The sequence below is a fragment of the Muscardinus avellanarius genome (assembly GCF_963383645.1).
Source record: "Muscardinus avellanarius genome assembly, chromosome: 2".
NCBI lineage: Eukaryota > Metazoa > Chordata > Mammalia > Rodentia > Gliridae > Muscardinus > Muscardinus avellanarius.
Genome location: NC_137787.1, coordinates 144,124,724 through 144,152,391, shown reverse-complemented (window position 1 = coordinate 144,152,391; position 27,668 = coordinate 144,124,724). Strand labels below are relative to the sequence as shown.

General features: G+C 36.4%; 1 protein-coding gene across 1 annotated transcript; it reads right to left on the bottom strand.

The window, feature by feature from the left end:
• Positions 1 to 1,008: 1,008 nt before the first annotated feature.
• ESD (esterase D) lies at positions 1,009 to 22,157 on the bottom strand (the record flags this gene model as incomplete). The annotated part of the gene is made up of 8 exons (XM_080689230.1): positions 1,009 to 1,089; positions 8,744 to 8,911; positions 9,738 to 9,836; positions 11,127 to 11,246; positions 12,752 to 12,876; positions 13,485 to 13,583; positions 19,166 to 19,254; positions 22,063 to 22,157. 8 exons carry the CDS (start codon positions 22,155 to 22,157, stop codon positions 1,009 to 1,011), a joined length of 876 nt encoding a protein of 291 aa, XP_080545356.1.
• Positions 22,158 to 27,668: the final 5,511 nt, after the last annotated feature.

Sequence of the window (27,668 nt, the reverse complement as noted above, 5' to 3'; positions counted from 1 at the left end):
TTAGGTCCTGCCTACTTTAAGATGCACTAACTTGTAGACTGTATTTATGTAGACAGTAACAATTTTATAACTTTAAGAACTTGATGTTGCCTTCTGATTACCATTTAATATGTATTCTTATTAAATGTTGAAAATGTATAACCTTTGTGCTCTTTTAACAGAAAAATCTATACTATCAGTGCAAATCTATCACACTTCAAAAAGTTTGTCTATTAAGTTCTTAGAAACACAATTTAGTGTCTAAGAGACTGGTTACTTTTCTTGGTGAACTAGCCACTTTTAGATTGGATCTTATAATTCTTGAGAGCCTCATTATACCCCCCAACCAAGGTTAATTAAGAAAAAATAGTGTTTAAAAGCCTACTAAAAATCTGCTAGGAATCAAGTACTGCTGACGCAGAGATAATGAGTGAGACAAAGACACTCCGTTCCTTCAGAGGCTTTAATCTGGAAAGATGAGGAGCTTGGGCTAAATGACTTCCAAATACTGCTTCAGGGTTAGCATTATATGATTTGGATCACATTCCTATTTTGTGACTGAGATTAAAACAAGATTTCCAAATTACAATGAAAAAGCTGTTGTGAGCCGGGCATGGTGGCGCACGCCTGTAATCCCAGCAATTTGCGAGGCTGAGACAGGAGGATCGCGGTTCACGGACAACCTCAACTTCTTAGTGAGGCCCTCTGCAACTCAGTGAGACCCTGTTTCAAAATAAAGAATAAACAGGGCTGGGGTGTAGCTTGGAAGAAGAATGCCCCTGGGTTCCATCCCCAGTACTGGAAAAACAAAAAACAAAAAACAAAAACCTGTTGTGAATTAAAGATTTCCTATGTGAACACTGGTGAAATAACTTTTTAAATCCAAAATAAGTTTTATGTATTTATTCAGAAGATGATTCAACTGTAGAATAAAATTCTTTCACATTATGAAATCCAATGTTTTGAAATATTTTTCTTGGGAATTCTGTGTAACTTTTATAATCCTGAAGAGATCTTCCTAGAAGCTTTTTATGCATTCAGGTATTTTGCATGATGTCTGATGTGATCAGTAATAAAGGTCGCAATGAAGTAGTAGCTATGATCATAACCCTAGAAGACAAAACACAGAGATGACAGCACATTTATATGCCATTCAGAAATATCAGTACTAGAGACAGTAAGTATATCTCTCTTGTTTAATTTGCTTATAAATAGTCAAAATATTAGGAGCAAGTTTTAATCAAAATCAAAGCTGGCATACTTCAACATTTTCATTGCTTATTAAGAGCAGTCAAAATATGAAAGAAAATTAAACAAACTGCATAGCCTAGTTTGTAAGTGCTGCCACTAAAATTCAAAGAGAACATAATACATTAATTAAGTGAAATGACAGAGAGACATGTAACTGACAAGGATTAAAAGAACCAGAATTTAAAGAGCTAAAAACTATGGGCAAGGTGTTTTAAACTCAGAAAAGAAACACTAACGGCAACATTAAAATACAAAATAAACACACAGAAACAATACAGAACAAGAACAACAACAAACAAACAAAAAAACGTGAAAGCTCTCCTGTCATTTGGAAAGCCAAACATAGCTATGGGAAATCATAGTGAGGCTGGGCATGGTGGCGCACATCTCCCAGTACTGAGGCGGCTTAGGCAGGAGGATTGCATGTTTGAGGACAGCCTCAGCAACGAGTGAAACTCTCATCAACTTAGCAAGACCCTGTTTCAAAATAAAATAAAAAATAGGGCTGGAGGTATAGCTTGGAGACAGAATGCCCTGGGTTCAAGATCCAGGAACACACACACACAGCCCACAGTGAGAATTCTACCTTTTACAAAGTAAATCCATCTTTGAGGAGAAAGGAATAATTCATTACACTCTGACATCCCTTAGTAATATATCAAATTTGGTAAAAAGTCAATAACCCTTTTGAAAACTGTGAAACAAAGTGTAATGTGGTAAGTAGATGAAGCAGAGCTCAATCTACCCTTAATTAAAACCAGTGCTGTGACTGTGGCAGTTCATGCCTTTAATCCCAGTACTTGGGAGGCGAAGACAGGAGGATCACAAGTTTGATGCAAATACACATTCACTTAGAGAAGTAGTTATTTCTGGTGGCATATGTTTATAATCTCAGTACTTGGGAGGCTGAGACAGGAGGATCACAGGTTCAAAGCCAGCCTTAGCAATTCAGTGAGCCACTGTTTCAAAAAAAATAAATAAATAAAGGGTGGGGTGCAAGCTCAGAGGTGCAATGCCCCCAAAAACTGGGCATAAAGTTTAGAGGTAGAGCACCTCTGGGGTTCAATCTCTAGTAACACACACACACACACACCAAAACAAACAAAAAACAATGTTGTAGGTTAATGGAGAAGAAATCTCTTCTCCAGTGACTGACATCTCTGAATAAAAAAAAAAAAAAAAAAAAAGGAGTATCCTTTAAAGGAAATCAAGCCTGAAAGAAGTTTCTTATTTTGAGGATAGCTAATGATCCCAAGTAAAACTAAGAAATAAGAATAAACTGAAAGAGAGGAGTCCAAGAAAGAAAAGAATTAAAGGTTTTTAACTTAGCCAATAAATCATCTGGAGGAGGGAATTATCTAAGCATGTAAGAAACAAAAATAGATTTAATAAAAATACCCTTAGGTGCAGATACCAGCAAAAGCCACGCTCTCTCGGCATCTGCATTTTCGCAGTTAATAGGCAAAATCTCAAAGTGAGAAATAAGCCCCAAGAGAAGGTGTGCTTGCTGGTCAAAAGCATCTTTCCACTTCTAGATATTCTTGCATAACTATTATTCTTCTAGTATTCTTTTAACTCCCTATACGAATTGCTCCAGTGATGTGAAATTAGAACTATGAATGAAATTGAGTCTGTGGAAATAAATTCTCTAATAATTTGTCTAAACGTCCTTGGCTCTGCTCAATAATAATGAGAAACTGGCCAGAATTCAGGTACTGTGATAAGCACCCCAGCTGCAGCAATCACAAATGGCCTCCGACCTTCATCACTATCCATTAACTCTGGCAAAGTAGCTCAGTTCAAAGTAACTGTTTACCCTTGAAATCCTGCCTAGAGACAGAGAAAAACCTTATGTGTGACCTTAAAGCAATTTAGTTGATAAACAACTTAGCTGCCCAAATACAATAGACCCAAAGAAAAAGACTGTTGACTGACCGCATAGTTAGAAATGAATATGACTAAATAAAGGACAGACGTTCTAAATATATATGTATGAAGGAAAGGAAATACCGTAAGAGTAAGAAAAGCATTTTTGCATGAAGAAGAGCTTATCATAAGAAAGTCCCAACTGGGAAAGGAAGGAATTAGAAAGTTAGAAGCAGGCTGCAGAGAGTTTGTGACAGGGAAGTAAATTATTAAAGATGAGTAGGCTTTTAATAGGCTTGTTGTCTAAAGAAGAGTGCTCAGCAGTTAAGGAAATACATCTGACAATTAGAACTAAGAACCTTGTGGTGTTGTTTGTGGTATTTTGTCTGCCAAACTGTGTTGTGAGTATGCTTAAGCTTTCAGATTTAGAAGATAAGATGCCAACACCTGAAGAAACTCCATCACATCCACCTGAATCACCACATTTCCCCACACTTGCTATATGAACTGAGCCCAAAAAGATGGAAAAGTTCCAGGAAAAGTTAAAGAAGATTCCCCGAGAAGCTCCCAAGCCTTGACTATTCTGGGAGGCTGCCACCTGGAACTGCTTATCTGCAAGACCTTGGAAAGAAACAGGAGTTAGTTCTTCGAGGGCCAACAGCCAGCTGAAAGACACCCACCCTCCTTTTTTCTTTTAACTTTACTGGGGAAGGGTATAAATTTCTTGGGGTTTTTGTAATAAAGTGTCATTGGCTCAAAAAGCCTTTGTCCACCTCAGGTTCTTTCCAAAGCGTCGTCATTTAGGGACCTAAAGAAAATTCAGTCCCTAAAGGAGAAAGAATCGCTGCAGACAAGAGGCTGCAGAACTCCACCTGCCTTTTGCCCCATCTTTCTGAGGATTTGACCGGGAACGGACAATAACGACCCGACTGAGATTAGTCTGCAACACTTAGGGTTTCAGGGAATAAAGCAAATCCCCAAGGTTTTAGTGCGTCAGTAAACGTTCTCAATCTCTTACTTCTAGAGAGGCAAAGAATGGATATCATGGGACCTGAGGTTAATAAAAAGTTTGTGTCAAGTCACTGAAGTAACTTAAGAGCCGTCTGTCTGACAGGAGGGACACCAAGGCCAGGACCGAGCCTGGGAGCTACTTGGCTTCACATCTCTTAATCACACCAGTTCCAGTTGAAGAACAGTTTCTTATGCAAAGAAACACTTAAAGTGAAGATGCCTTTTTTATCCTTTGTGCCATGTATGTTAAGTGTCCTGTTCATCTCCCAACATTCAATGGACTGGTGTTCTTGTTATTTTTAGTCTTTGAGAAATTACAGGGCAATCAAAGAGTGAATTTTGAGCCCTCAGGAATGTACTCCAAGATAACGGCATTTTATCTCAAATTCAAATCAAATGTCCTTAATTTCCATAATGGCATTTAAAGATTCACTTTTGTGAGATAGTAGAAAATGCAGACTATGCGGGACCAAGAAGGATTTTTTTCTTCAAATGTCAACATAGAATACAACTGAACTGGCAATCTGAAAAAGTTATACAATTAGAGCAAACCGTGTCATCCTTGACTAGCTTCAGGTTCTGTCTATCAATGTCATAAGTGGGGTGGCTTCTTTCATTACCTTTTGTGACTAATGAGTTGATCTGCTATGTTACGCAGCTGTGCAACTGCCTATAATTAGCGACACTTGAAGGGCCTTCCTTTCCTCCTCCACCTCACACTTGTAATGGAAAAACCCTCAGTCGCAAAGCCCTAACTCCTGAAGTATAAAAATACACACATTCTTTCACTGTTTACTTAACTCTCGAAAAGGAAGCAGTGCTCCAGCCTCTATGATGAACTTTTATCCTAAGAGGCAAGAGGCAGTGTTTTTCTTTTTCTTCTTCTTTTTTTTTTTTTTGTGGGTCTGGGGATGGAACCCAGGGACATTTGACCTCTGAGCTATACCCCCTGCCCTAATTTTTATTCTTTATTTTGAAACAGGGTCTCACTAATTTGCGGAGGGCTTCACTAAGATATTCCTGTCTCAGTCTCCCAAGTACTGGGATTACAAGCGTGCGCCACCACACTCAGCTCCAACTTCATTTCTGACCTCTGTATCAGGGTGTTAAATGTTCCCAATTTAGAGCCGGGCATAGTGGCGCACGCTTGTAATCCCTGTGCTTGAGAGGCAGAGACAGGAGGATCGTGCAGGTTAGAAGCCAGCCACACTGGCTTAAGAGATTCTGTTTCCAAAAATAAAATAGGTCTGGGAGTGTAGCCCAGAGGTAGAAGGGCTTCCAGGAACCCCAGTACCACCAAAAAAAAAAAAAAAAAAACTTCCCAATTTATATTGATACTCTGTTAACTGTGTAAAACATTGTTTGAGAGGCAAGAGAATATTTGGTTTTTTTTTTTGTTTGTTTGTTTTTTGGTGGTACTGGGGTTCCTGGAAGCCCTTCTACCTCCGGGCTACACTCCCAGACCTATTTTTACATTTTTATTTGGAAACAGGGTCTCCTAAGCCAGCACGCGTGGCTGGCTTCGAACCTGCGCGATCCTCCTGTCTCTGCCTCCCAAGCGCGGGGATTACAAGCGTGTGCCACCACGCCCGGCGAGAATATGTGTTTTTATCATTACATTTTCTTTTAATATTTTGACTTCTGGGAATCTAAATTTAAAAAGCATGAGGTAGCAGAATTCTGATAGAATACAAACATCAAACCTTAAGTAAGATCTTACGAGACCTCTGCCAAAACAGCCTGTGAAAAAACTTCAAAAAGTTGAGAATTGAAGAGGCAGGGTGACTTCTCTTCCTAGTCTCCAGAAGGGAATACTATTTCTGGAAGTTTCCTCAGTATTAGATCACTGAGTTTTTTTCTTCACGACATAACTTCAATGATTAAAGATAATACCAACCCCTTCCTTTTCAGGGCAAAATCTCAACTTTGCATACTAGCTATCAGAACTCTGCTACTTCACCATACTTTTTAATTAGATTCCCTGAAGCCAAAAAATAAAAACTCTATGAACTAACTAAATAAATACCCCTGTGTACTAACTCCTCCCTCTCAATTTTTTGGATAGCTGATGGAGCATGAATACAAACAGAGGATTCAGCATCAATAAAAAGTTTGGGAGCCAGTCATGGCGGTACATGCCTGGAATCCCAGTGCTTGGGAAGCTGAGACAGAGTTCTGGATTAATCTCAGCAGCTTAATGAGATCCTATTTCAAAAGAAAAAAAGACAGTAAAGAAATAAAGCTGGGTAACTTATACACAATTGTTATAATATCCTTTCTCTCTTCTTAGATCATTTATTTATATAAATTCCTGATTACTTTCAGCTTATTTTCACAACCCTTATTTCAAAAGCAACATAGTTTTGCTGTATTTACTATAAACCTCTCAGACCTGAGAATGTCTGCAAGTGGCCTTTCTGGAGCCCTCATTCAGGCATGGCTATTCAGTTGTTGATCCAATTACCACAAACTTAAATCCGATTGGTCGAGACTGTACAGTTCATGCTTCCTGACCTTGCTGGACAGAGAGTAAACCAAATACTATGCCTGAGTTCAAGATTATGACCGCTGATTTTAATATCTTATTCTTTTTAAATAACTCAATGTACTGTCTTGACTCTTAATAAGTATATCAACCACAGTTTTTTCATTGCTTGGGGCCTAAACATTTTAGAAATAGGTTTATTTATTTTCTCTTCAAAAATATGTTACCTGTGTTCTAATGCTAGGCTGCTTTTATTTTTATTTTTGTGGTACTAGGGATTGAACCTATGGGCATTCTACTTCTCAGCCACACCCCTAGTCTTTTTTTTTTTTGAAACAGGGTCTTGCCTGTTCGATAAGAGTCTCGCTAACTTCCCGAAGCTGTCTTCCAACTAATGACCCTTCTGTCTCAGCCTCTCAAATACTGGGATTATAAGTGTGTACCATCATGCCTGGCTGTTTAAATAACTAGAGAGTTTCAGGTTTTGTTGGCAGGCAGAAACTTTGTAGAAACAACAGAATTTCCTGGTATAGCTTCAGGGGGAAAAAAAAATATCCAGTGGGGGTGATGACCCATTTGGAAAAAAACATACTTTGGTATGTCAATTATAGCTATAGTTAATATAGTTTAATGCACTGCTGCATTTATAATCAAATTGGCATTTGGATTTCTCAAGGTTGGTTATTGATTTAACAAGGCAATTCTGATGGTAAATGTTCAAATAAATCTATAAAATATTCTCTTACTTAAGAAAGCATACGCAGAAATAAGTGCACACACACACTCACTCACATGTTCAAATTATTATTGTAAATGGGAAGGCCACTAAGACCTTCTGCGTAAGTTAGAGAGGTGCTAGGCTATGCACTATTTCTCCTGCTGCTAGCTCTTACTCCAATTCTTTGCTCCTCTGTATACCAGGTTGCCTGGGAATGGCTGAACAAATGGCAAGAGGTTAGAATTTGCACCAGAAATTTGGTTTCAGTCCTGGTTCCACTAGATACTAGCTGTGTGACTTTAGATAAGGAGGTTATGCCTCTGAGCCTGTCTCTTCGTCTAAAAAACAGATGGACAGGAAGTGCATAATCTCTTACTTGCTGGTATAAGGATTACAAATGAATTAGAGTCCTGAAAACATTTTGTAAACTGTAATGGACTACTTTATACATTGCCTAGATATATTTGAATATTTACCATCATAATTACATTATAAGTCCACATGCCTGACACATGAATACAAATGTTGTTAAAATTCATGATTGTATATAATTTTCAGAGATCATTTTTTACCCTGAAATAAAAATTCTATTTATAAGTATGTTCTGAAGTTTATGAATATTTAGAAAAAAAAGCAGAATTTCTTTACTTAATACTACAGTTGCATAAATCGTTCAGTGAATAGTCAAAAGTACTTCAGTTCAAGGAAAATTGGCAAGCCAATTGAAATTCAGTAATTATTTTTAAACTACTAGAAATTCCAAGTAGCACAACAGCTAGATTAGAATAAAAAAGTAAAGAAATGTACAGTACATTTTGTGTGAGGCAAATAATATTCATCTTGAGGCTAAAATGTGTACATAAAATAAAGAATAATGGAAAAGCTTGTCCTTATTCTACTGTAAAATGGGCATATGTAAAGAAAGATATTTCCACCTATAATAGAGATTAAATAGAGTTCATGTATTAAACTTTATGTGTTTTCCTGGCTTGACAGTGGGGAGAAAATTAAATATTTACTACTGAAAGATTTCCCATTTCTATCAAATTTGGTTTTACCTTTTTTTGTGTGTGGTATTGGGAATGGAGCCCAGGGGCTTTTCTACCTCCCGGCTATACTCCCAGACCTACTTGGAAACAGGGAGAGCCTCATTAAGTAGCTGAGGCTGGCTTCGAACCTATGTGATCCTCCTGTCTCAGCTCCCTAAGCACTGGGATTACAAGTGTGAGCCACCACGCCCAGCTACCTATTGTATTTATTAATATCTATTGTAAATTTGAAGGAAAGGCTTAATTGTCTAAAGATAGTTAAAAATTACTTTACTAGAGTTAATAATAATTTTACATTCTAAAATGAAGTTAAGAAAGTGCTGTGGGACTTTGGTTTTTCATAGTTACATTATTCAGATGAAGCTAAGGTTTCCCAGTACTTGCCTCTTGTAATCTAAACACAACAGGGATTTTCTTTTCTGTACAGGCAGCTATGAAATTGTCAGGGAGTAATTGTCCATCTGAAAGAAATTGGTCATCTTTCCCTTGATCGATAAGTATGTCCAGTTGAGAACCTGGATAGGACTTCACAAGATGGGTAGCATCATAAGACTGAAAAAGAAAAAAACATTGAAAACTAAAATTAAAAGTGCCCAGAAAAATATTCTTCTGAATATAGCGTACCAGGACAAAAAGAAAATTTAATGTCATTTAAACTCTATGAGGCTGATTAAATTGAACATGCGATTTTAAATTTAGTAATATGTGATATATCTTTGTTATATTATTTAGAAATAATAGTAACAAAAATAATAACATAAATCAACTATTAGGAGAAAAAAATGTAGCCTCAGAGTATTGTCCATTATTCAACATAATTAGAAAGTAGGGTGTTATGTTGTTATTATATGCAAATGTTCCTCAGGATTTGTGGAAGACTGGTTCCAATATCCCCCCAAAATACTAATCTGTGGATATTTAAGTACCTTATATAAAATGATATCGTATTTGTGTAGAACCTACATATTCTTTTGTATTTTTTATATTTTAGATTGAGGATTGAATTCAAGGGCATTCTACCACTGAACTACACCCTCAGTCCTATTTTTGTTTTTTGTTTTAATTTTGAAATAAGGTCTCACTAAGTTACTGAGGACCTTGTTAAATTGCTAAGGATGGTTCTAAACCTGTGATATTAATCCTCCTGTCTCAGCCTCCCGAGTGCTAGCCTCCCAAGTGTGTGTCAACATGCCTAGCTTCTTCTGTATTCTTTAAATTATCTCCAGATTACTTAAAACATCTAATACAGTGTAAATGCTATGTGATAGTTCATCCTTAGCTCTAGAGCCTTGAGTGACTAAGAATATACTTATGTTTGTACAGTTTTTTTAAAAACTTGAAGATTAAGAATGAGCATTAACAATGATTTAGCACCTACCTTCCATTTACTTTGATCTGTTCCCAAATATCCACTAAAGGCTTTTTTGCCCCAAGGACAGAGCACTGGATTACAAATTGGAGCAAATGCTGACACAGACTGCAGGAAAAAGGAAATTTAAAATTAAGCTTATTTTGTTAAATCAAATATGAAGAGATATTTGCAACTTATTTTAAAACTTTAACTTGCAATGGAAATCCCCGGGAACAATTTTCCTTTTGATATATTAGAGGCCTCAATTGTGGTCCTCTTGATAATACATCTTTTATATACTCTATTAAGAGAGCTAATAAACATAGGTGCTAAAATAATATAAAATTTAATTAAGGTATAACTAAAAGTTTATGTTTAGAGTTTCTACTACTTTTCTCCCTTGAAAATCAGTCCACAGTAATATAAGACAGTTCATGCCTTAGTCAACATAATACTAAAACTGAAATATCTCACCTTTAGAATACTTAGTTAATGCTCACATTAAACAATGTTCGCTAGCTTTTATAAAAGACAAAAAATTAAGTTTTCTTAGACACAATAAAGTGAAATGGAAAATAAAAACAATTTCTATGAGAAATATTTTCATTTCTTAGTACATCTGAAATGATTAAAAAGTCTTTACTATGCTTGCCTAGCTTGTAGAAGGCCCTAGGTTTAATCGATTCCCAGCAGAAAAAAAGTCTTTGCTAAGAGAAGAAAATTTTTCTCTTAGTATTAAACAAACCTTGAGATAATGCATAGCCCTGTGATTTTAAAAACAGAAGCAATTTTAAGATGAACATTGCTTCAACATTTCCTTTTTCAGCTCTTGGGATATGCTCTGTATAGTATGACATTCTATATATGGCAGTTATTCAACCTTATTCATTTAAATAAACAAACAAAAATGTAAAGCTATAAAACTAAATAAGGGAAAAGGCCAAGCATGATGCTTTTCAAACAAGTTGCATTTCAATTTTCATTAAAGACATTAAGAACACAGTATTCTTAAACTTCTACAAATCATGAATATCTTCAGAAAATCAAAGGCAACTTCACAAATATATTTCTGGTAAAAATATAAATAAATAATAAAACTGCCACAATATAACATTAATTAAGAATAATCCTGGAGGGATGTTCAAAACTATAGCCTGAATAAAAGCAATGAAAAAGATAGGCAACATTTTATATTACTTCTAGTAGGCAAACAAGAAATCATTTTAATAGAATTTCTATACTTTTTATTCTGCAGCATGTATCACTTAATCAAATTTAGCACCCTCCACTAGGCCTCTCAAATTCTCTCTCAACAGTATGAAGAGTTTAGTCATAATATTATAATTTCAATTTTTCAAAGTTCCTTGTATTATACAATAAAAAAATATTTATTCTTATAGGCTTGAATAATCTTACTTTGTATTTTCCAGGATTTTTCAAAGCACAAATCAGAGCTCCGTGACCTCCCATGGAGTGGCCAAAAATAGACATTCTTTGGGGGTCCACTGGAAAATTGGCATTTATGAGCTGAGGAAGCTAAAAATAATTTAATAGTAAAACAAAAGATATCAGAGAAAGCAAGTTTAGACTTTTTCAGTTGCAAGAATTACACAATACTTCCAAATCACAATCTTAACAAAGGTTTCAACTGATAAAGATTAAACAACAATAATAATATAAAAGCAACTCAGATCAACAATGCTTACTAATATATCACTAGAGAATAGCATAGGGTACAGACTTCTTAAAAAGCAACTTTAGGAAGATGATGCAGAAAAAACTTTTAAAAGGCTCTAAACTTTTGACCTAGTAATTTCACATTTTAGAATATATTCCAAGGGAAAAGACCTTAGGGGAAAATTATGCATAAAGATAACCAACATAGTAATACTGTTATGGTAGAAATTCATATAAAACATACACATATTAATTAGGAAAAATAAGTGTCAGAGTTCATGCAATTATTAAATTAAAATATTAGGAAAATACTTATTTTCTACAACTTAAAAAACAGCACTAAAAAGGTTTATAATTATGTAAAAATTAGTCATAGAAAAAAGTCTGGAATATACTAAGATATTATTGTTATTAGGGTATACGAATTGTAGATGGCTAAAATTTTAATTATTGCTTCCAAGTTTTATGATCTACATAATAAAATCATATAAAATTTAGAAAAATATAGAAACTGTACATCAATATTATTTTTTCTTCTTCTTCTTCTTTTTTTTTTTTTTGGTGGTACTGGTGTTCCTGGAAACCCTTCTACCTCCGGGCTACCCTCCCAGACCTATTTTTTATACTTTTTTATTTGGAAACAGGGTCTCTTAAGCCAGAGCGGCTGGCTTCGAACCTGCGTGTTCCTCCTGTCTCCGCCTCCCAAGCGCAGGGATTACAAGCATGTGCAACCACGCCCGGCTCATCAATATTATTAATAGAAGTAGTAATTTATCATCTATTCGAACTATGCCTTGGTTTACCACTATAAAACATATCTGAATGAAGCAGCTGCCAGGAAATAAAAGATTTTGTGTGTGTGTGTGTGTGTGTGTGTGTGTGTGTGTGTGTATGTGTGTGTGTGGTACTGGGGATGGAACCCAGGGGCTTTCTACCCCCAGGCTACACTCCCAGACCTATTTTATATTTTATTTGGAAACAAGGTCTCACTAAGTTGTTGAGAGCCTCACTAAGTAGCTGAGGCTGGCTTCGAACCTGTGTGATCCTCCTGTCTCAGCCTCCCAAGTGCTAGGATTACAAGCGTGCACTACCATGCCCAGCTAATAGGTTTTTCTTATAGTATTTTCTTTGATGACCTGGGTAGTGTGGAAAGTCTCAATATACTTATTAAAATCTTTAAATCTGTACTGAATGTCCATTTAAACTGTAGCAAATACAATGTATGCTAGCAAACTATGAAATTTTTACTAATACAATTTATAAAAATGTATGAAACAGATTCACCAGTACCATGCCTAGTTCTTAGGACTGGAAATCAAACTCTTGGCAGTCATTTATCAATATTACAATACAAATTAAATTACCTCTTCCGTTACATACGCGTACATTCTGTAGTTAGTTTTCCAAGGTTCCTCAGTGGCATTCACATAAAACCCAGCACCAGTGCCGAAGTCCCAGCTCTCATCTTCACCTTTAATGTTGCAGCCACCTGTTAAGGGTAAACCTTGCGCTTACATCTCCTCTGTAGTAATTTGCTTAACAGTAAACTTTTAGGTAAGTGTGCAAATCCATTTGTGTTAAGAGTTGTTCACCAAACATTGTGAGCTCTCTTCCTTTTGGGGCACAAGGTAGGACTAAGCTCCAGGGCCTGTTTGTCCTTGAGTAAGACCAAGTAACTAGTTTATGTCAATGAGGTAAAAAAGGAAATGGCTTTCCAAACTGGAGACTTGACTGCCAAAATAAGGCACATAATCTTTCTTTTTTGACAAAGTTTCACCCATGTATTCTTCACTGTCTTACCTATTCTCTTTATTTCTCAGGACTGTGTAGTGAAACCCTAATTACCTACCCCCCCTTAACACGTTTTTAATCCTCTCTACCACTGTGTTATGCTTGTAAGTCACTATCCTGAACTTTTTAAAAGTCTTATCATGTGCTCCAGAGTCATTCCACACCCGATTTCCCCTTATTACTCATCGCATGGTAGTTGAGACGTGATGTCACCTGGAAGATTAAGAAATAGTAGCAAAAATAGAAAATGAATGAGTCTTAAAGATTTAGATTTTTATAGAGAATGTCTGAAATGAGGACACTTACGAGGGCTGGTATCTGGGGCGATGACGACAAGGCCATGTTCTGAGGCAGCCTGATGATAACCAGATTTTGATATAAAATTTTGTTCTGTGCAAGTTAGACCTGAAGATCAAAAACATCATTAGCTCACACTATACTGTTAGTAGTTTATAAGCTTTAGTATTTTGACAATACAGAAAAGGAAGATCCCTTTCTATAATAATTTTTTTTAAGAAATAACTATAGAAGGTACTAAAGTTCCCATTCTTATAACATTCATAATACTATTAATCTGAAAACCATCTTGGATTAAATGATCTCGAACTATCCTTTTAAAGTCATTTACTAGCCAGGAGTGGTGGCACAGGCTTGTAATCCAGTACGTGGGAGCCTGAGACAGGAGGATCACACAGGTTCGAAGCCTGCCTCAGCTACTTAGTGAGGCTCTCAGCAACTTAGTGAGACCCTATTTTGAAATAAAATATAAGCCGGGCGTGGTGGCGCACACTTGTAATCCCCGCGCTTGGGAGGCGGAGACAGAAGGATCGCGCTGGTTCGAAGCCAGCCTCTCTGGCTTAAGAGACTCTGTTTCCACATAAAAATGTTAAAAAATAGGTCTGGGAGTGTAGCCCGTGGGAGTGTATCCCGGAGAGGTAGAAGGGCTTCCAGGAACCCCAGTACCACCAAAAAAAATAATAATAATAAAATAAAATATAAAACAGGTCAGACCGGGGTGTAACCCATAGGTAGAGGCTCCTGGATTCCAGTCCCAGGACCACAAATAAAAAATAAAATAAAATAAAGTCATTTACTAAAGTTTCAATTACTAAAATCTTTTGGAAATTCAAAATTTTTCAAACTGTAGGATGCAATAAGGAGCATATATACAAAATTAAAACAAGCCCAATAGGGTTTACTTCCCAGTAAGTTGAAGGAAAACAATGTATTACATGAGCTGTTATATTGCTAAAACTAATAAATTAGCTGAAGCCAGTTATTATTTCAAGATATAAATATATAAAGTCAGACTCATACTATGGTCACAACAGTAAAGTTACTAATTAAAGTCTATGTGATCAACTACTTTATTTTACATGAAGAGTTGAAATTTTTTTAGTAACAATGATTTTAGTAATGAACAATTCGATGATTATTAGAACATTCACAGTTGTGCACCTGTAACCATTAATTTTCAAACATTTTCATCATCCCCCCAAAACCCCCTGGACCCATTAGCAACTATTTCCCATTTATCCCAATCCCCTGCCCTGGCCCCAGACAACCACTATTCTGCTTCCTGAGTTTATTCTGGGCATGCATATAATTTAATAATATGTCATCTTTGGTTGGAATTTTTTTCACCTATCATAATGTTTTCAAAAGTTTATTCATGTTGTAGCATGTATGAGAACTTCATTACTTTCTGCTGCTTAATAATATTATATTATACAAATATGCCACATTGTATTTATCATTTTGCCAGCCGCTGGACATCTGGTTTGCTTCTACTTTCTGTCTATTTATGAACAATGTGCTGTGAACACTCAAATTCTTTTGTCATCATTTCTCAAATGCACTGGTCAGGCAATCTTACCTTTTCTTAAAGAATCAAGATTTAATTTTCAAGGTTTATCTGTCCTTCAGCATCTCACTAAGGAATGTCCTGTCATTTGATGTAAATAAACAAAAATTCTATATTTTATATTCGTAAAGTTCAGATGATATCTTGATAGATTTCAATTTTGACTAGGGATTTTGGACCTTAATGCTATAGTGCCTATGGAACAATATTGTAGTACTTCTGATTTGTGTTTAATAAAGACTTTAACCAAAAGTTATGATTTTAGTAGTTCTCACTAGAAACAATGCAAAAAAAAAAAAAAAAAAACAGGGAAAAAGACTAAATACAGGTCTGGACTGCAAGTCAGAAAACGGATCCAGTTTCATACTGTTATGTGATCCTGGGCAACGTTTAGCTTCTCTGGGTCTCAGTTTTGTTTCTATGAATTACATTATTTCTAAGATTATCTTTATCTATACATTATTTTCAAAACAAGTATATAGTTTTGCTGTTGTTGCTTTTTGTCAATACCTAATAATCTATAAAAATTGGTGTTCTGCATTTAATCACAGAAATGTTTTGTTGAATTAAAACCAGATATGTACTTAGTTTTCAAAGATTGGGATACTTTTACTGGTACAGTGTAATTATACATCATATTAAGGTCACTGTAATAGAAACATTTATGCGCATACTGCCTGGTGTTTGCCTCTGGGCCCACCTCACTATTTCCCCTAACTAATTAATAATGTTGAAACTGGTATTGGTAACTTCACATATGTAGGTAGGATCATTTGAACTGTTTCCTTTATCAAGTCTCTCCCTTTCCCTTCCCACCTACCTTCCCCCAACCCCTTCTGCTATTCTGCTGGAATCTCTCCTCATTTAACTCAAGTCCTTCTTGTTTCCCACATGTGGAAGTCCTCCCTAGCTTCTACATGAGAGAAAACACATGACCCTTCACTTTCTGAGACTGGCTAATCTCACTTAGCATAATATTCTCTAGTTCCATCCATTTTCCTACAAATGACACAATTTTGTTCTTTATGACTCAGTAAAACCCCATTGTGTGTATATGCCACAGTTTCGTAACCCATTCATCTGTTGATGGACACCTACGTTGCTTCCATAATTTGGCTACTGTGAATTGTGGGGCTATAAGCATGAGTATGCCTGTATCATTATAATATCCTGACTTTCCTTTGGAAAGATACTCAGGAGCAGTACAGCTGGGTGACAGGAATAGTTTTATTCTGAGGAATTTCACAACCAATCTCCATAGTGGCTGTACTTATCTGCAATCCCACCAACAATGTATAAAGATTCCTATTTCCTCATATTCTCACAAGAACTTATTATTTAATGTTTTTGTTCTTGATGGCTGCCTTCCTAACTGGGATTAAATGGAATCTCAGTATAGTTTTGATTTGCATTTCCCTGGTTACTAACGATGTTGAACATTTTTTTCATATATTTATTGGTCATTTGTAATTCTTCCTTTGAGAAGTATTTATTCAGATCAACTGCCCACTTATTCAGTTATTTGTGGGTTATTTTTAGTGTTAGGTTTTTCAAGTTCTTTGTATATTCTAAATTTCAGTCCTCTATCAGAGAAGTGGTTGGCAAAGATTCTCCATTTTGTAGGCTCTCTCATCAGACTCTTATTTCCTTTGCTGCACAGAAGCTTTTCTTCCTCCTCCTCCTCCTCCTCCTCCTCCTCCTCCTCCTCCTCCTCCTCTCTTCCTCCTCCTCTTCCTCCTCCTCCTCCTCTTCCTCCTCCTCCTCTTCCTCCTCCTCCTCTTCTTCCTCTTCCTCCTCCTCCTCCTCCTCCTCCTCCTCCTCCTCCTCCTCCTCTTCTTCTTCTTCTTCTTCTTCTTCTTCTTCTTCTTCTTCGTCGTCGTCGTCGTCTCCTCCTCCTCTTCCTCCTCCTCCTCCTCCTCTTTTTTTTTTTTTGGTGGTACTGGGGTTCACAGAAACCCTTCTACCTCCGGGCTACACTCCCAGACCTATTTTTTATATATTTTTTAAATTTTGGAAACAGGGTCTCTTAAGCCAGCAAGGCTGGCTTTGAACCTGCACGATCCTGTCTCTGCCTCTCAAGCACAGGGATTACAAGGGTGTGCCATGACGCCCAGCTACACAGAAGCTTTTTAATTTAATGCTACCCCAATTTTTTTTTTCTCAGTACTGGAGATGGGACCCAGGGACCTAACCCCAGCCCTATTTTTTATTCTTTATTTTGAAACAGGGTCTCACTGAGTTGCAGAGGTCCTCACTAAATAGCTGAGGCTGTCTGCGAACTGCGATTCTCCTGTCTCAGCCTCTCAAATGCTGGGATTACAAGTGCGTGCCACCACACCCGGCTAATGCTACCCCAATTATTCTTATTTTTATTTCCTGACTCATTTAGGGGTCTTTTGAAGAAGTCTCTTCCAGTGTCTATATGTTGAAAAACTGGTCCTATGTTCTCTACTAATAGCTGCAAAGTCTCTGACTGATTTCTAGGTCTTTGATCCATCTTAAGTTGACTCTCTTGCTGGTAAGAGGTTGCAGTTTAATTTCATTTTTCTTTTTCTTTTTCTTTTTCTTTTCTTTCTTTCTTTCTCATGGGCATTCTAACTCCAAGCTACACCCCTAGCTCTATTTTTTATTTTGAAACATGTCTCACTAAGTTGCAGAGGGCCTGAGTAGCTGAGGTTGACTGTGAACCTACGCTCCTCCTGTCTCAGCCTCCCAGGTAATGGGATTACAAACATGGGCCACCATGCCTGACTTAATTCCATTTTTCTACAAATGAATAACCAGTTTCCTGGCACCATTTTTTGAAAAGGTTGTCTTTTCTCCAGCATAAGTTTTTGGCACCTTTGTTAAAAGTTAATTGACTATAAATATATGAATTTGATTCTGTATCTTCTATCCTGTTCCACTGATCTATGTATTTATTTTTTTGTGCCAATACTATGCTGTTTTTATTGCTATAGCTCTAAAGTATAATTTTAAGTCAGATATTGTGATGCTTCCTGCATGGTTCTTATTGCTGAGAATTTCTTTGGCTATATGAGATCTTTTGTTTTCCACATAAAATTTATGATTGTTTTTCTAACTCTGTGGAGAATATTGATATTCTAATAGGGTTTGCACCAAATCTGTTTATGGCTTCCAGTAGTATGGCCATTTGGGTAATATTTATTCTGCCTACTTTGGGGTTTACTCTTGATGAAACATAAAAGAAGGATTTATTAAATCACTGTTATATGAATCAATTTTTTTTTTTTTTTTTTTTTTTGGTGGTACTGGGGTTCCTGGAAGCCCTTCTACCTCCGGGCTACACTCCCGGACCTATTTTTACATTTTTATTTGGAAACAGGGTCTCCTAAGCCAGCCCGCGCGGCTGGCTTCGAACCTGCGTGATCCTCCTGTCTCTGCCTCCCAAGCGCGGGGATTACAAGCATGCGCCACCACACCGGCTATATGAATCAATTTTAAGGATACAAATAGCATACCTTGACACAACTTGTCTGCTACAACTGTCTCCTTGTATTGTTTCACAATAAAGAGGAAGCGCCAATGTCTTGTGTAAAAAACGTCAGCCCAAGCTAGGCATGTCAAAGTCTTACTCTCTCACAATCGATTCCACAGTCTAATTAGGAATATTAACCAGTGGTTAAGAAGCATTAGTGTTCTTTGTGACTTTCCAGATTGTTGCCAAAGAGGATCTATGGGGTCTAATTAAGCCACTATAAAGAACAATGTAGAAAGTTACTTCTATGATCTCTAATTAGTGTATCATGGTACCCTGGTCTCATCTAATATTGTTCTGTTCGACTAGGAAATCTCTACAAAACTCAGAAATGCTTGGGCATGTACAAATTAGGAAAATAGCTTTTTCAAACCCTTATCATCAGGTCCAGAATTTTACATTCTCTGCCAAGTAGCTTGGCCTAATTAAAAAAGAATGAAATGAATATAATTCTGTAGGTCTGAAATTATTCTCAAGATAAATTTACAAAATGGACTCTGACAGGCCTTTATGTTCTCTCATAAATGACTCAGAAAGCATACCAGTAAGTCAAAATAAAAGGATGAGATATGCCAGTAAAAAGACAGAAATTCCTTTATAAAACTCAATGCATAAATAACTTACCAGACAGCCAGTATAGTGCAGGGCATTTTCCACTTTCCGCCTTTGGTGGTAAGTAGATGGCAAATTTCATTTTGCAGTTCAGCTCAACACTATAATTTTAATAACAACCACCACAACAAAATATTAATGGCCCTGATTAATCAAAACAGAAACAAATAATTAAGTACTATATAAAATGTAAAATATATAATATGGGTCCATCCAAAAAGTAATTTAATGTCCAGAGAAAGTCATTTCACCAGCAGTTGAGGAATGCATGAAGCCAGATTAATATAGTGATCTATTAGCCTACTGAGCCTATGCTTTGCAGGGCGCACAGTCATTTAGGGCAGAATAAATATTATCCTCAATAAAGCACTTCTAATATTGAAAGAAAAATTACTCCTACTTTTAAAGAGATGTATGAAATAAATCAGCGTTGATAAAATAATGAATTGTAAAGATCTTCAATTACATGCTTATTCATGGGCAGTGAAATAAATGTACTACATCCTTAATTTGTTTTTTTCAACACTAATATTTCTTCATAGTTACTACTAAAAACAGTAGATAGGACAATTTTGATAAGAACCATAGGCATTTTCCTATATAGAGTAATTTATGCTCTACTGACCTCTCATGGGATTAAACTATCATTTTTATGGAAGTAAAGTTACTGCTTCACAATAACTGCTGTTTTTTTTTTAATTAGTTTCACACTTACCTATAAAGAAAATAGGAACTATAAACTCTAAGAAACTAGCTTTCCCCTACCCACCTTTTCATTTGCCACATTCTAGAGATGATCAATTTATCTCTTTAAGCTCATTCTTCTTATATTTACTTCTGTATCTAAACAACCCCTTCACTGAGATTTCTTGACTTTCTCAATTTTAGTTACTATCTACTGACTTCTCATCATGGCAGGACTGTGATTAACTCACCTCTCTATAGTCCTCCTTCCCCTATCCTCTCAATATATAATTCTGGTTATCAATACTAAAAAACTGTAAATGCTATTCAGAGATGAGCTACCCAGTATACTAGGGACTACTTCCCTCTTTCAATTCTGTTTTTATTGAATAAGCAATTCTCTTTGTTACTTGACTATGTTGACTTTTTCTTATATATACTCCCACAAATGCCCCATCAATGCTAATTAGAAACTTTCTGTCTGTTCCTTTCCATTCTCTGCAAATGTTTGATTGTATTTTTCTAACTGGCTTTAAACATCTTTTCCTATTGATAAGTGGATAAGTTTTTATCCTATTGATATGAACGTTTGGAAACTGTTTTTAGGTTGTCAACTATTTTAGGGAGAGCTGAGACATTTTCTTTCATGATATACTATATAAGATACATGTCCAATCCCAGAATATTTGTTACCAACTGGCAAAATTGAGAGGGCAGTCTTTTTTATAGGATAGCTAGTGCCTTTGACCTTTCCTATAAGTCAAAAAAATTGCTTAAAAAAAGCAAAGAATGAAAACACAAAAAACAAGTGGCCTTTGGTGTTAATGGCAGTACTCTGGAAGTTTATCTTCTGCATTCTATTTGCTCCACTGCCTTTTCTTTCTTACCCCCTCCCTAAATATCTATCTTTTGAATTAGAAGCCTTACCCAATTATTCAGTGATCTTTAGCTATCTACTACTATTTAAGAGTGAAATACTAACAATCTGGTTGAAAGTAGTGTGCCTTGTAGAATTGTCAGTGACGGCTGGCTGGGCCATTTCATTGACAAATCTCCATCTTGAAACCTCTTCTTTGGGGCTAATTAGATTTCCAAGAAGAAAACTCTTTTAAGAGTATAAGCCTAACTCCCAAATTTCAAAAGCTAAAGAAATGCAGCCAACCAATTTTTGCTTCATTTACTTGATTAGACCTCTCACCAACTGCACATGCTATTCTCTAGTACAAACTCTACTCACATCCCATGGAGAATAAACCTCCAGTCTTTGGTGAGAGTAGAGGCAAAGCAGTGCCTGGCTCCACCGAATGCTGGGACAACCTGCGATCTATTTGCTTTGTGTGTGATACTGGGGACTGAATCCAGGAGATTTCTATCTCTGAGCCACACCACCAGCCCTACTTTATTTATATATATATTTATTTATTTATTTATTTGAAACAGGGTCTAAGTTACTGAGGATCTCACTGGCATTGAACCTGCCATTCTCCTATCTGAGGTCTCAGCCTGCCAAGTACTAGGATTACAAGATTAGGCTACCACTTCTGGTTCTATCTGCTTTTTAAAATAAACTTCAACTAACTGTCCTTTTTCTGAGCTCCACTTTTATTGTTCCAGGTATACCTGGTGCCTTCAAGTCTAAGGGCTTCATATAAATGATGTCCCTTTTCAGCATTCTATTGCTCATGTTTAGAATTTAGCTCTCTAGGCTCTGCTAAGTTAGGTAGTACCTGTTCATCTGTGTTCTTGCTTCTAAAATATTTCATGTCCTCTGCTTCTTCACACATGCGTGTGTGTGTGTGTGTGTGTGTGTGTGTGTGTGTGTGTGTTTATTGCTTTTATTTAATATCATGTTATGTCTGGGAAGATAGCAGAGGTAAATGTTATGTGCTCAATCTGCCATCTTTATCAAGATGTCCAGGTATCTTCTTTACATTAAAAGATCCCCAAGGAAGATGTTCTCAGAATTTTTAATGATGACATGGGCACTTTCATCATTTTAGAAGGCTATCGTGGCTTGAAAATCTACTTGTTCAGGCTCCTCTTTACCATATACAGCCCTAAACAATTACATCTGGTGAAACTGTTAAATAGTTAACGACAGACAGAAAAAAACAAGATTAGAGTGAAATAATGTCCCGTAATATATATTCATTTAAATCTAGAACAAAACAAACAATAAAACTGAATGAGAGGTAGCTAAAATTATGTTTCATAATAGTTATTACCTGTCATGTTCAAATACTTTCTGCAGTCCCCCAAAGCATTTGTTGCTGGAGATCTGTTTCAATGCCATTCTCCTGTTAGTGAAGATTGGTATCATTAATTTCTAAACACACAGTTGCTGAAAAACTTGAAACAAACTGTCTTTTAGATCAATGATTTGAACATACAACTGTTTTCAATCTAGTTTGTTTCACAAACTTTCACATGCCATTTTTCTCTGATAATATTAACAAATTTTCACCCTCACATTTACATGTTACCCACAGGTTACTAAAACTTTGGTATACCACTCCTAATTTATTAATAAGATTTTGTTATTCTTGTGTACTACAAATTCTTTCATATATATATATATATATATATATATATATATATATATAAAATTTTTTTTTTTTGGTGGTACTGGAGGTGGAACCCAGAGGCTTTCTACCTCCGGGCTATACTCCCAGACCTTTTTTATATTTTATTTGGAAACAGGGTCTCACTAAGTTGCTGAGAGCCTCACTAAGTAGCTGAGGCTGGCTTCGAACCTGTGTGATCCTCCTGTCTCAGCCTCCCAAGCGCAGGGATTACAAGCATGCGCCACCATGCCTGGCTACAAATTCTTTTTAAAGAGCTCTCCAATTACTGTCTAGTTTAAAAGATTAAAAAATATTAATAGTCTACCTATAACTGAAATAAAAAGTCAAGGAATTGCTATTTCTGATCATGGTCAACTTTAAAATAGGAGGAAGATGATATGACAATAACGGTTTTGATAGTAGCTAACAGATAATATTATTGAACACTTGAAGTGCAACAGGTATCCTATATGCTAAACCATATTAAATTACTCATCCTCAAAATTTTTGAAAGAAAATGATGTATAAGTTTAAATTAATATTTCTCGTGTGTGCACGCGCATTACTGGGGGTTTAACCCAGGAGCATTCTACTTCTGAGCTACACCCCCAGTCCTATTCTTTACTTTTTAAATTTTGAAACAGTGTCTCACTATTTGCTGAAGCTGTCCTTGAACTTGTGATACTCCTGTCTCAGTCTCCAAAGCACTGGGATTACAAGTGTGTGCCACCACACCTGGGTAATATTTTTTCTTTTAAAACAAGCCAGCGAGTATAATATACACCTGTTATTAGTGAACTAAAAGAGCAGCTTGTCATTAGAAAATTTTGAACTATGGCACTTCTTTTTCCTTAACAAACCCTTTTAATATTCATATAATCATATAAAAACAATTTAAAGTTACATGTAAGATGCCATAGATTGTCTTTTTTTTTTTTTTTGAGGTACTGGGTCCTTTTAATAATACATGGAAATAACTGGAGAACCATTTTTTATCATAAGGACCTGTTAAGTGAAGAGGAATCAAACTAATTCCAATGTGTGCTCCTTAGGACACCTTAAATTTACTAATTCTATAGGACTGAGAATTGCTATTACATATAGAGAAATTACTATCGGTTCCAAGGTAGTCTGTTTTCATTGTATAAAAGAGCATTTTTTTTGGTGGTACTGGGGATGGAACCCAGGGGCATTCTACCTCTGAGCTATACCCCCACCCCTATTTTTATTCTTTATTTTGAAACAAGGTCTCACTAAGTAGCTGACCCTATTGCTGAACTGTGATCCTCCTTTTTCAGCCTCCCAAGTACTGGGATTATAACTGTATATCACCAAACCCAGCTAAGAGATCATTTTTAAATAATCTGTTCCACAAAATATTGCTGATAATTATATATTAACTTCAGTTATTCTCATTCATGATCCTATCATAAAAATAAAATTACAGAGACACTGTATAATCTTTATATACATATAGATAAGACCAAAGAATAAAATTTACTAAATTATTCTACAGGAAAATCCTATTTTCTTAAACCCAGCAGTGAGTATGTCTGCTTTCTCACAACATGATACACTGGGCACATATCTAGTGTAACGGTCTGAGATACAGCTGCGGGTTCTCGTTCTTAGCTAATTTAGAAAAAATAGCCAAAACTATTCTGCTGTAAGATTAAGCAATTTTTATTATTACAAAGGTAGAAAGAAGGGACAGAATTATTAAAACACTACATCAGAGAGGGATGTAGTGCTTCAGTGAAAATAAGACACAAGTTTTTGGATATAGAACAGTTTTTATAAAGATTTATTATCTTTCATCTTGCTTAACCAATAGTCTTCCTGACCCAACTAGGTGTTGGCCTGCCCATTATCTCTGGTAAAAGCCTTTTGATATGATTTCCAGGATTTACTATTTCTCATCCAAAAGCCTTCTTCCTGCAGGTGTGGACTTGCCCCTGGCTCTGTGCAAGTCTTTGTTATGACCAAGATGGCCAACAAAGTCAGGGGTCACATGGTATCTGCCCTCTTTGAGGAAGGCCTGTACCATCCTCCTGCATCCTCGGGGAGTTTTAGTCTATCTGCTAGAAGCTATTATGTAAACTTGTTTTGAAAATATGAAGGCCCTGGGCTACAACTCTTTTGTGTATTTGCTAATCACTTTTGGTGCTGAGAACTCTGCCTCCCCCTCCCTGCCTGAGTGTCTGCATAGCACCCAGGCCCGACTACTTACATTTTGAAATTCATACCACAGCAATTTTCCAATACTGGCACATTCCCCATCATCTGGTACATAGGAGTTACCTAATAATTACTATGTTTGTTGAATGAAGAATTTTTGAACTTGTTACATACTATGTGAAACTTTTAAAAATTAGCTTCATTTGTATCATTCCATACTTTGTTATTCATCTTTTAATGAACCATAAATAGTCTATTTCCTCCACTCTTTGAATGTTTCTTAATTAAAATTCGAACTTGGCAGATGCCTTAAAAAATTCAAGCTTTGCCCCCTCTAATAACCTGCTTCATAAACTACCTTCAATTAAAATCAAGAAAAGTGTTGGGCTTAACAAAAAAATGGGATATAAGCTAAGAATTAAGTATGATATATTCAGATATATGACTGTAATACACTAACTAGGTAGTGACAATTTCAATAAAATTTTCTTTGTGAAAAAAGAAATATCAGATGATTAAATCAAGTTATTGAATTTGTTTTTAAAATTTAACTTTAAGTAACACATAAACAATAAAATTGAAATATACCTGTCCAATTATTACTTGCTTTGTTGTCTGCAGCAAAAGGCAGATGGTCCTAAAGAAAAGACAAAATAGTTTAAAAACAGAAAAAAATTCTTATAGCAAAGGTTATACACAATTACACATTCTCATCAGAGACATTTCCTTCTTTTGAAGTAGGTGACTGTCTACTCTACATAGAAAATGCAACTGATGAGATAGCACCCATGGTCCTTAATCTAAGTACCTTAATAGAGTTATGTGTAGCATAATGAGAATTTAGTCAAGGGTAGCATGCACAGTCCACAGACAGTGGCCCCAAAAGATTATAATGGAGCTGAAAAATTCCTACTGTCTAGTGAAAACAGAGCTAAGAAGCAAGAGAAAAGGAAACAGCAGGAAAAGAAAAAGAACTCCCACCCCCAAGAAAATTCACAGAGGAGGGTTTTACAGAAGCTTTTTCAATAAGCTCTTAAAAAATTTGAAAACATGGGACCAATGTTGAAAAGTTTTTCTTAAGAAAACAATGCTCACGGTACATTATCTGCTTACAATCAAATGTATGGTTAAAAAAAGGAAAGAAAATAAACAAACCAAGCAAACCACCATTAACAGATTTCTGAAAAGAGTAACACCTCCTCATAAAAGCCTCAAGCTGTTCCTTGAAAATTCCCAGAAGAAGGCATTGTTATCTTAAGATATGACAGCTTTGTGCCTGTTTCCCAGAAGACTTTCTGGTGCCGAGATGAAGTGAATGGTGGAGATGGTGATAACGGACTGAAGACCCTGATCCTGGGTAGGCCGAGGCTAACCCTTCCTTTATAACAAAAACAACAAAAGTTTAAAACATAAAACAAAGAAGTAAATGAACAAATAATACAGTAGAAAAAAGCTTATAGAATAAGGATACAATGTGTTTAAAGCTAAGTGTTATTACAAAAGAGTAAAGATATTTAAAACTTACAAAGTCTATAAAGTAAAAGCTAAGGTTAATTTATTACTGAAGTCCTTATTAAATGTAGCATAGCCCAAGTGTATAGTGCTTATAAAGTCTACAGCAGTGCACAGTAATATCCTAGGCCTTCACACTCACACACAGCAATTTCCTGGAAGTTCCATTCATGGCAGTTGCCTTATACTGGTATAGCATTTTTATCTTTTATACCATAATTTTACTGTACATATCCTATGTTTACATACACAAATACCTATTATTGCGCTATAGCTGCCTACAGTATTCTGTACAATAATATGCTATATAGGTGAGGAGGTAGAAGGAAATAGGCAGATAGGGAAGAGGCCTCAGTAGAAAAAAGTTAATTTCCTGAGGGGTGAGGAATATCAGAACTTCCAAGGCTCAGAGATAAGAATGACCAAAAGCTTCACAAAACCATCTGTTTACTAATCAACAAACCCAGGAGACATCACCAGAGCAAGTCTGACACTCCTACTGAAAGGAGACCCTTCAAAGTGTCATGCAAATGACACTCTTACTGAAAGGAGACCCCTCAAAGGATACACAAATACCCTATGCAAATTCTGAGAGCTGCTTCCCAGAATCCCAAACTCCAAGCAATAGAGGACATGCAGACATATATAAACCCAGAGCACAGTCACCAAGACGGTTTTACCCTCTCTGGGAACCCCTCCCCTTTGGGAAGCTTTTCTCTCTCTCTTGCAGGTCGAGTTAGCCTTGAGAGAAGGCTGAGTGCAACTGAAGGCACGTGGCCCGGGCTATACTCGGGTAGTGACCTGAAGGCCTCTGCTGGACATCAAGGCTGACCAGGGCCCCTAGGGGTGACCTGCACTTCCTTTCTGGCAGATCGCGTGGACTTTGGGAGAAAGCAGCTTGCAACTGAAGGCATTTTGCTTGGGCTACCCTCAAGATTATCCTGAAGGCAGCTGCTGGACTTCAGAATTCCGATAGCCCCTTCGGGGTGTTCAGCCACTTTTCACTATTCCCTGCTGCTTCCGATAAACCTTTTACTCCCCTTCCTGCGGTCTGCGGGTGTCATTCTTCGCTCACCATAGACAAGAATCTGGTAAGGAAACGCCGAGTTTCTTCTCAAGAATCCCCCCGTTTCATAGGTGTACTGGCAAGGAGCAATAAGCCATATCACCTAGGTTTGTATAAGTATATTCTGTAATATTTACCCAATGATTAAATCACCTAATAATATATGTCTCAGAACATATCTCAGTTGTGAAGCAGTGTGTGGATGGACCTATTATGCTACAAGGCCTGGTACTTGGTCAAAACCTTCATCAGAGCAAAGAGTACTATGAAGACCACTTTTCTTTCTTTTTAAACATAAAAAAGAAAATTTAAAGTCTAGATTGGAAGTATGAGATATACTGAACTGCTGAGAATGAAGAAAACAGTAGTGGGAATAACAAAGAAGAGATAGATGTATGTATCTAGCTAAGAGTAGGAGGACAAATTTGTAATTTGGGCAGGAAAAGAAGAAAGAGATGAGTTATTGACCTTCAGTTATTAACCTGCAGGCCTCCTGGGCTGACTAAATAGA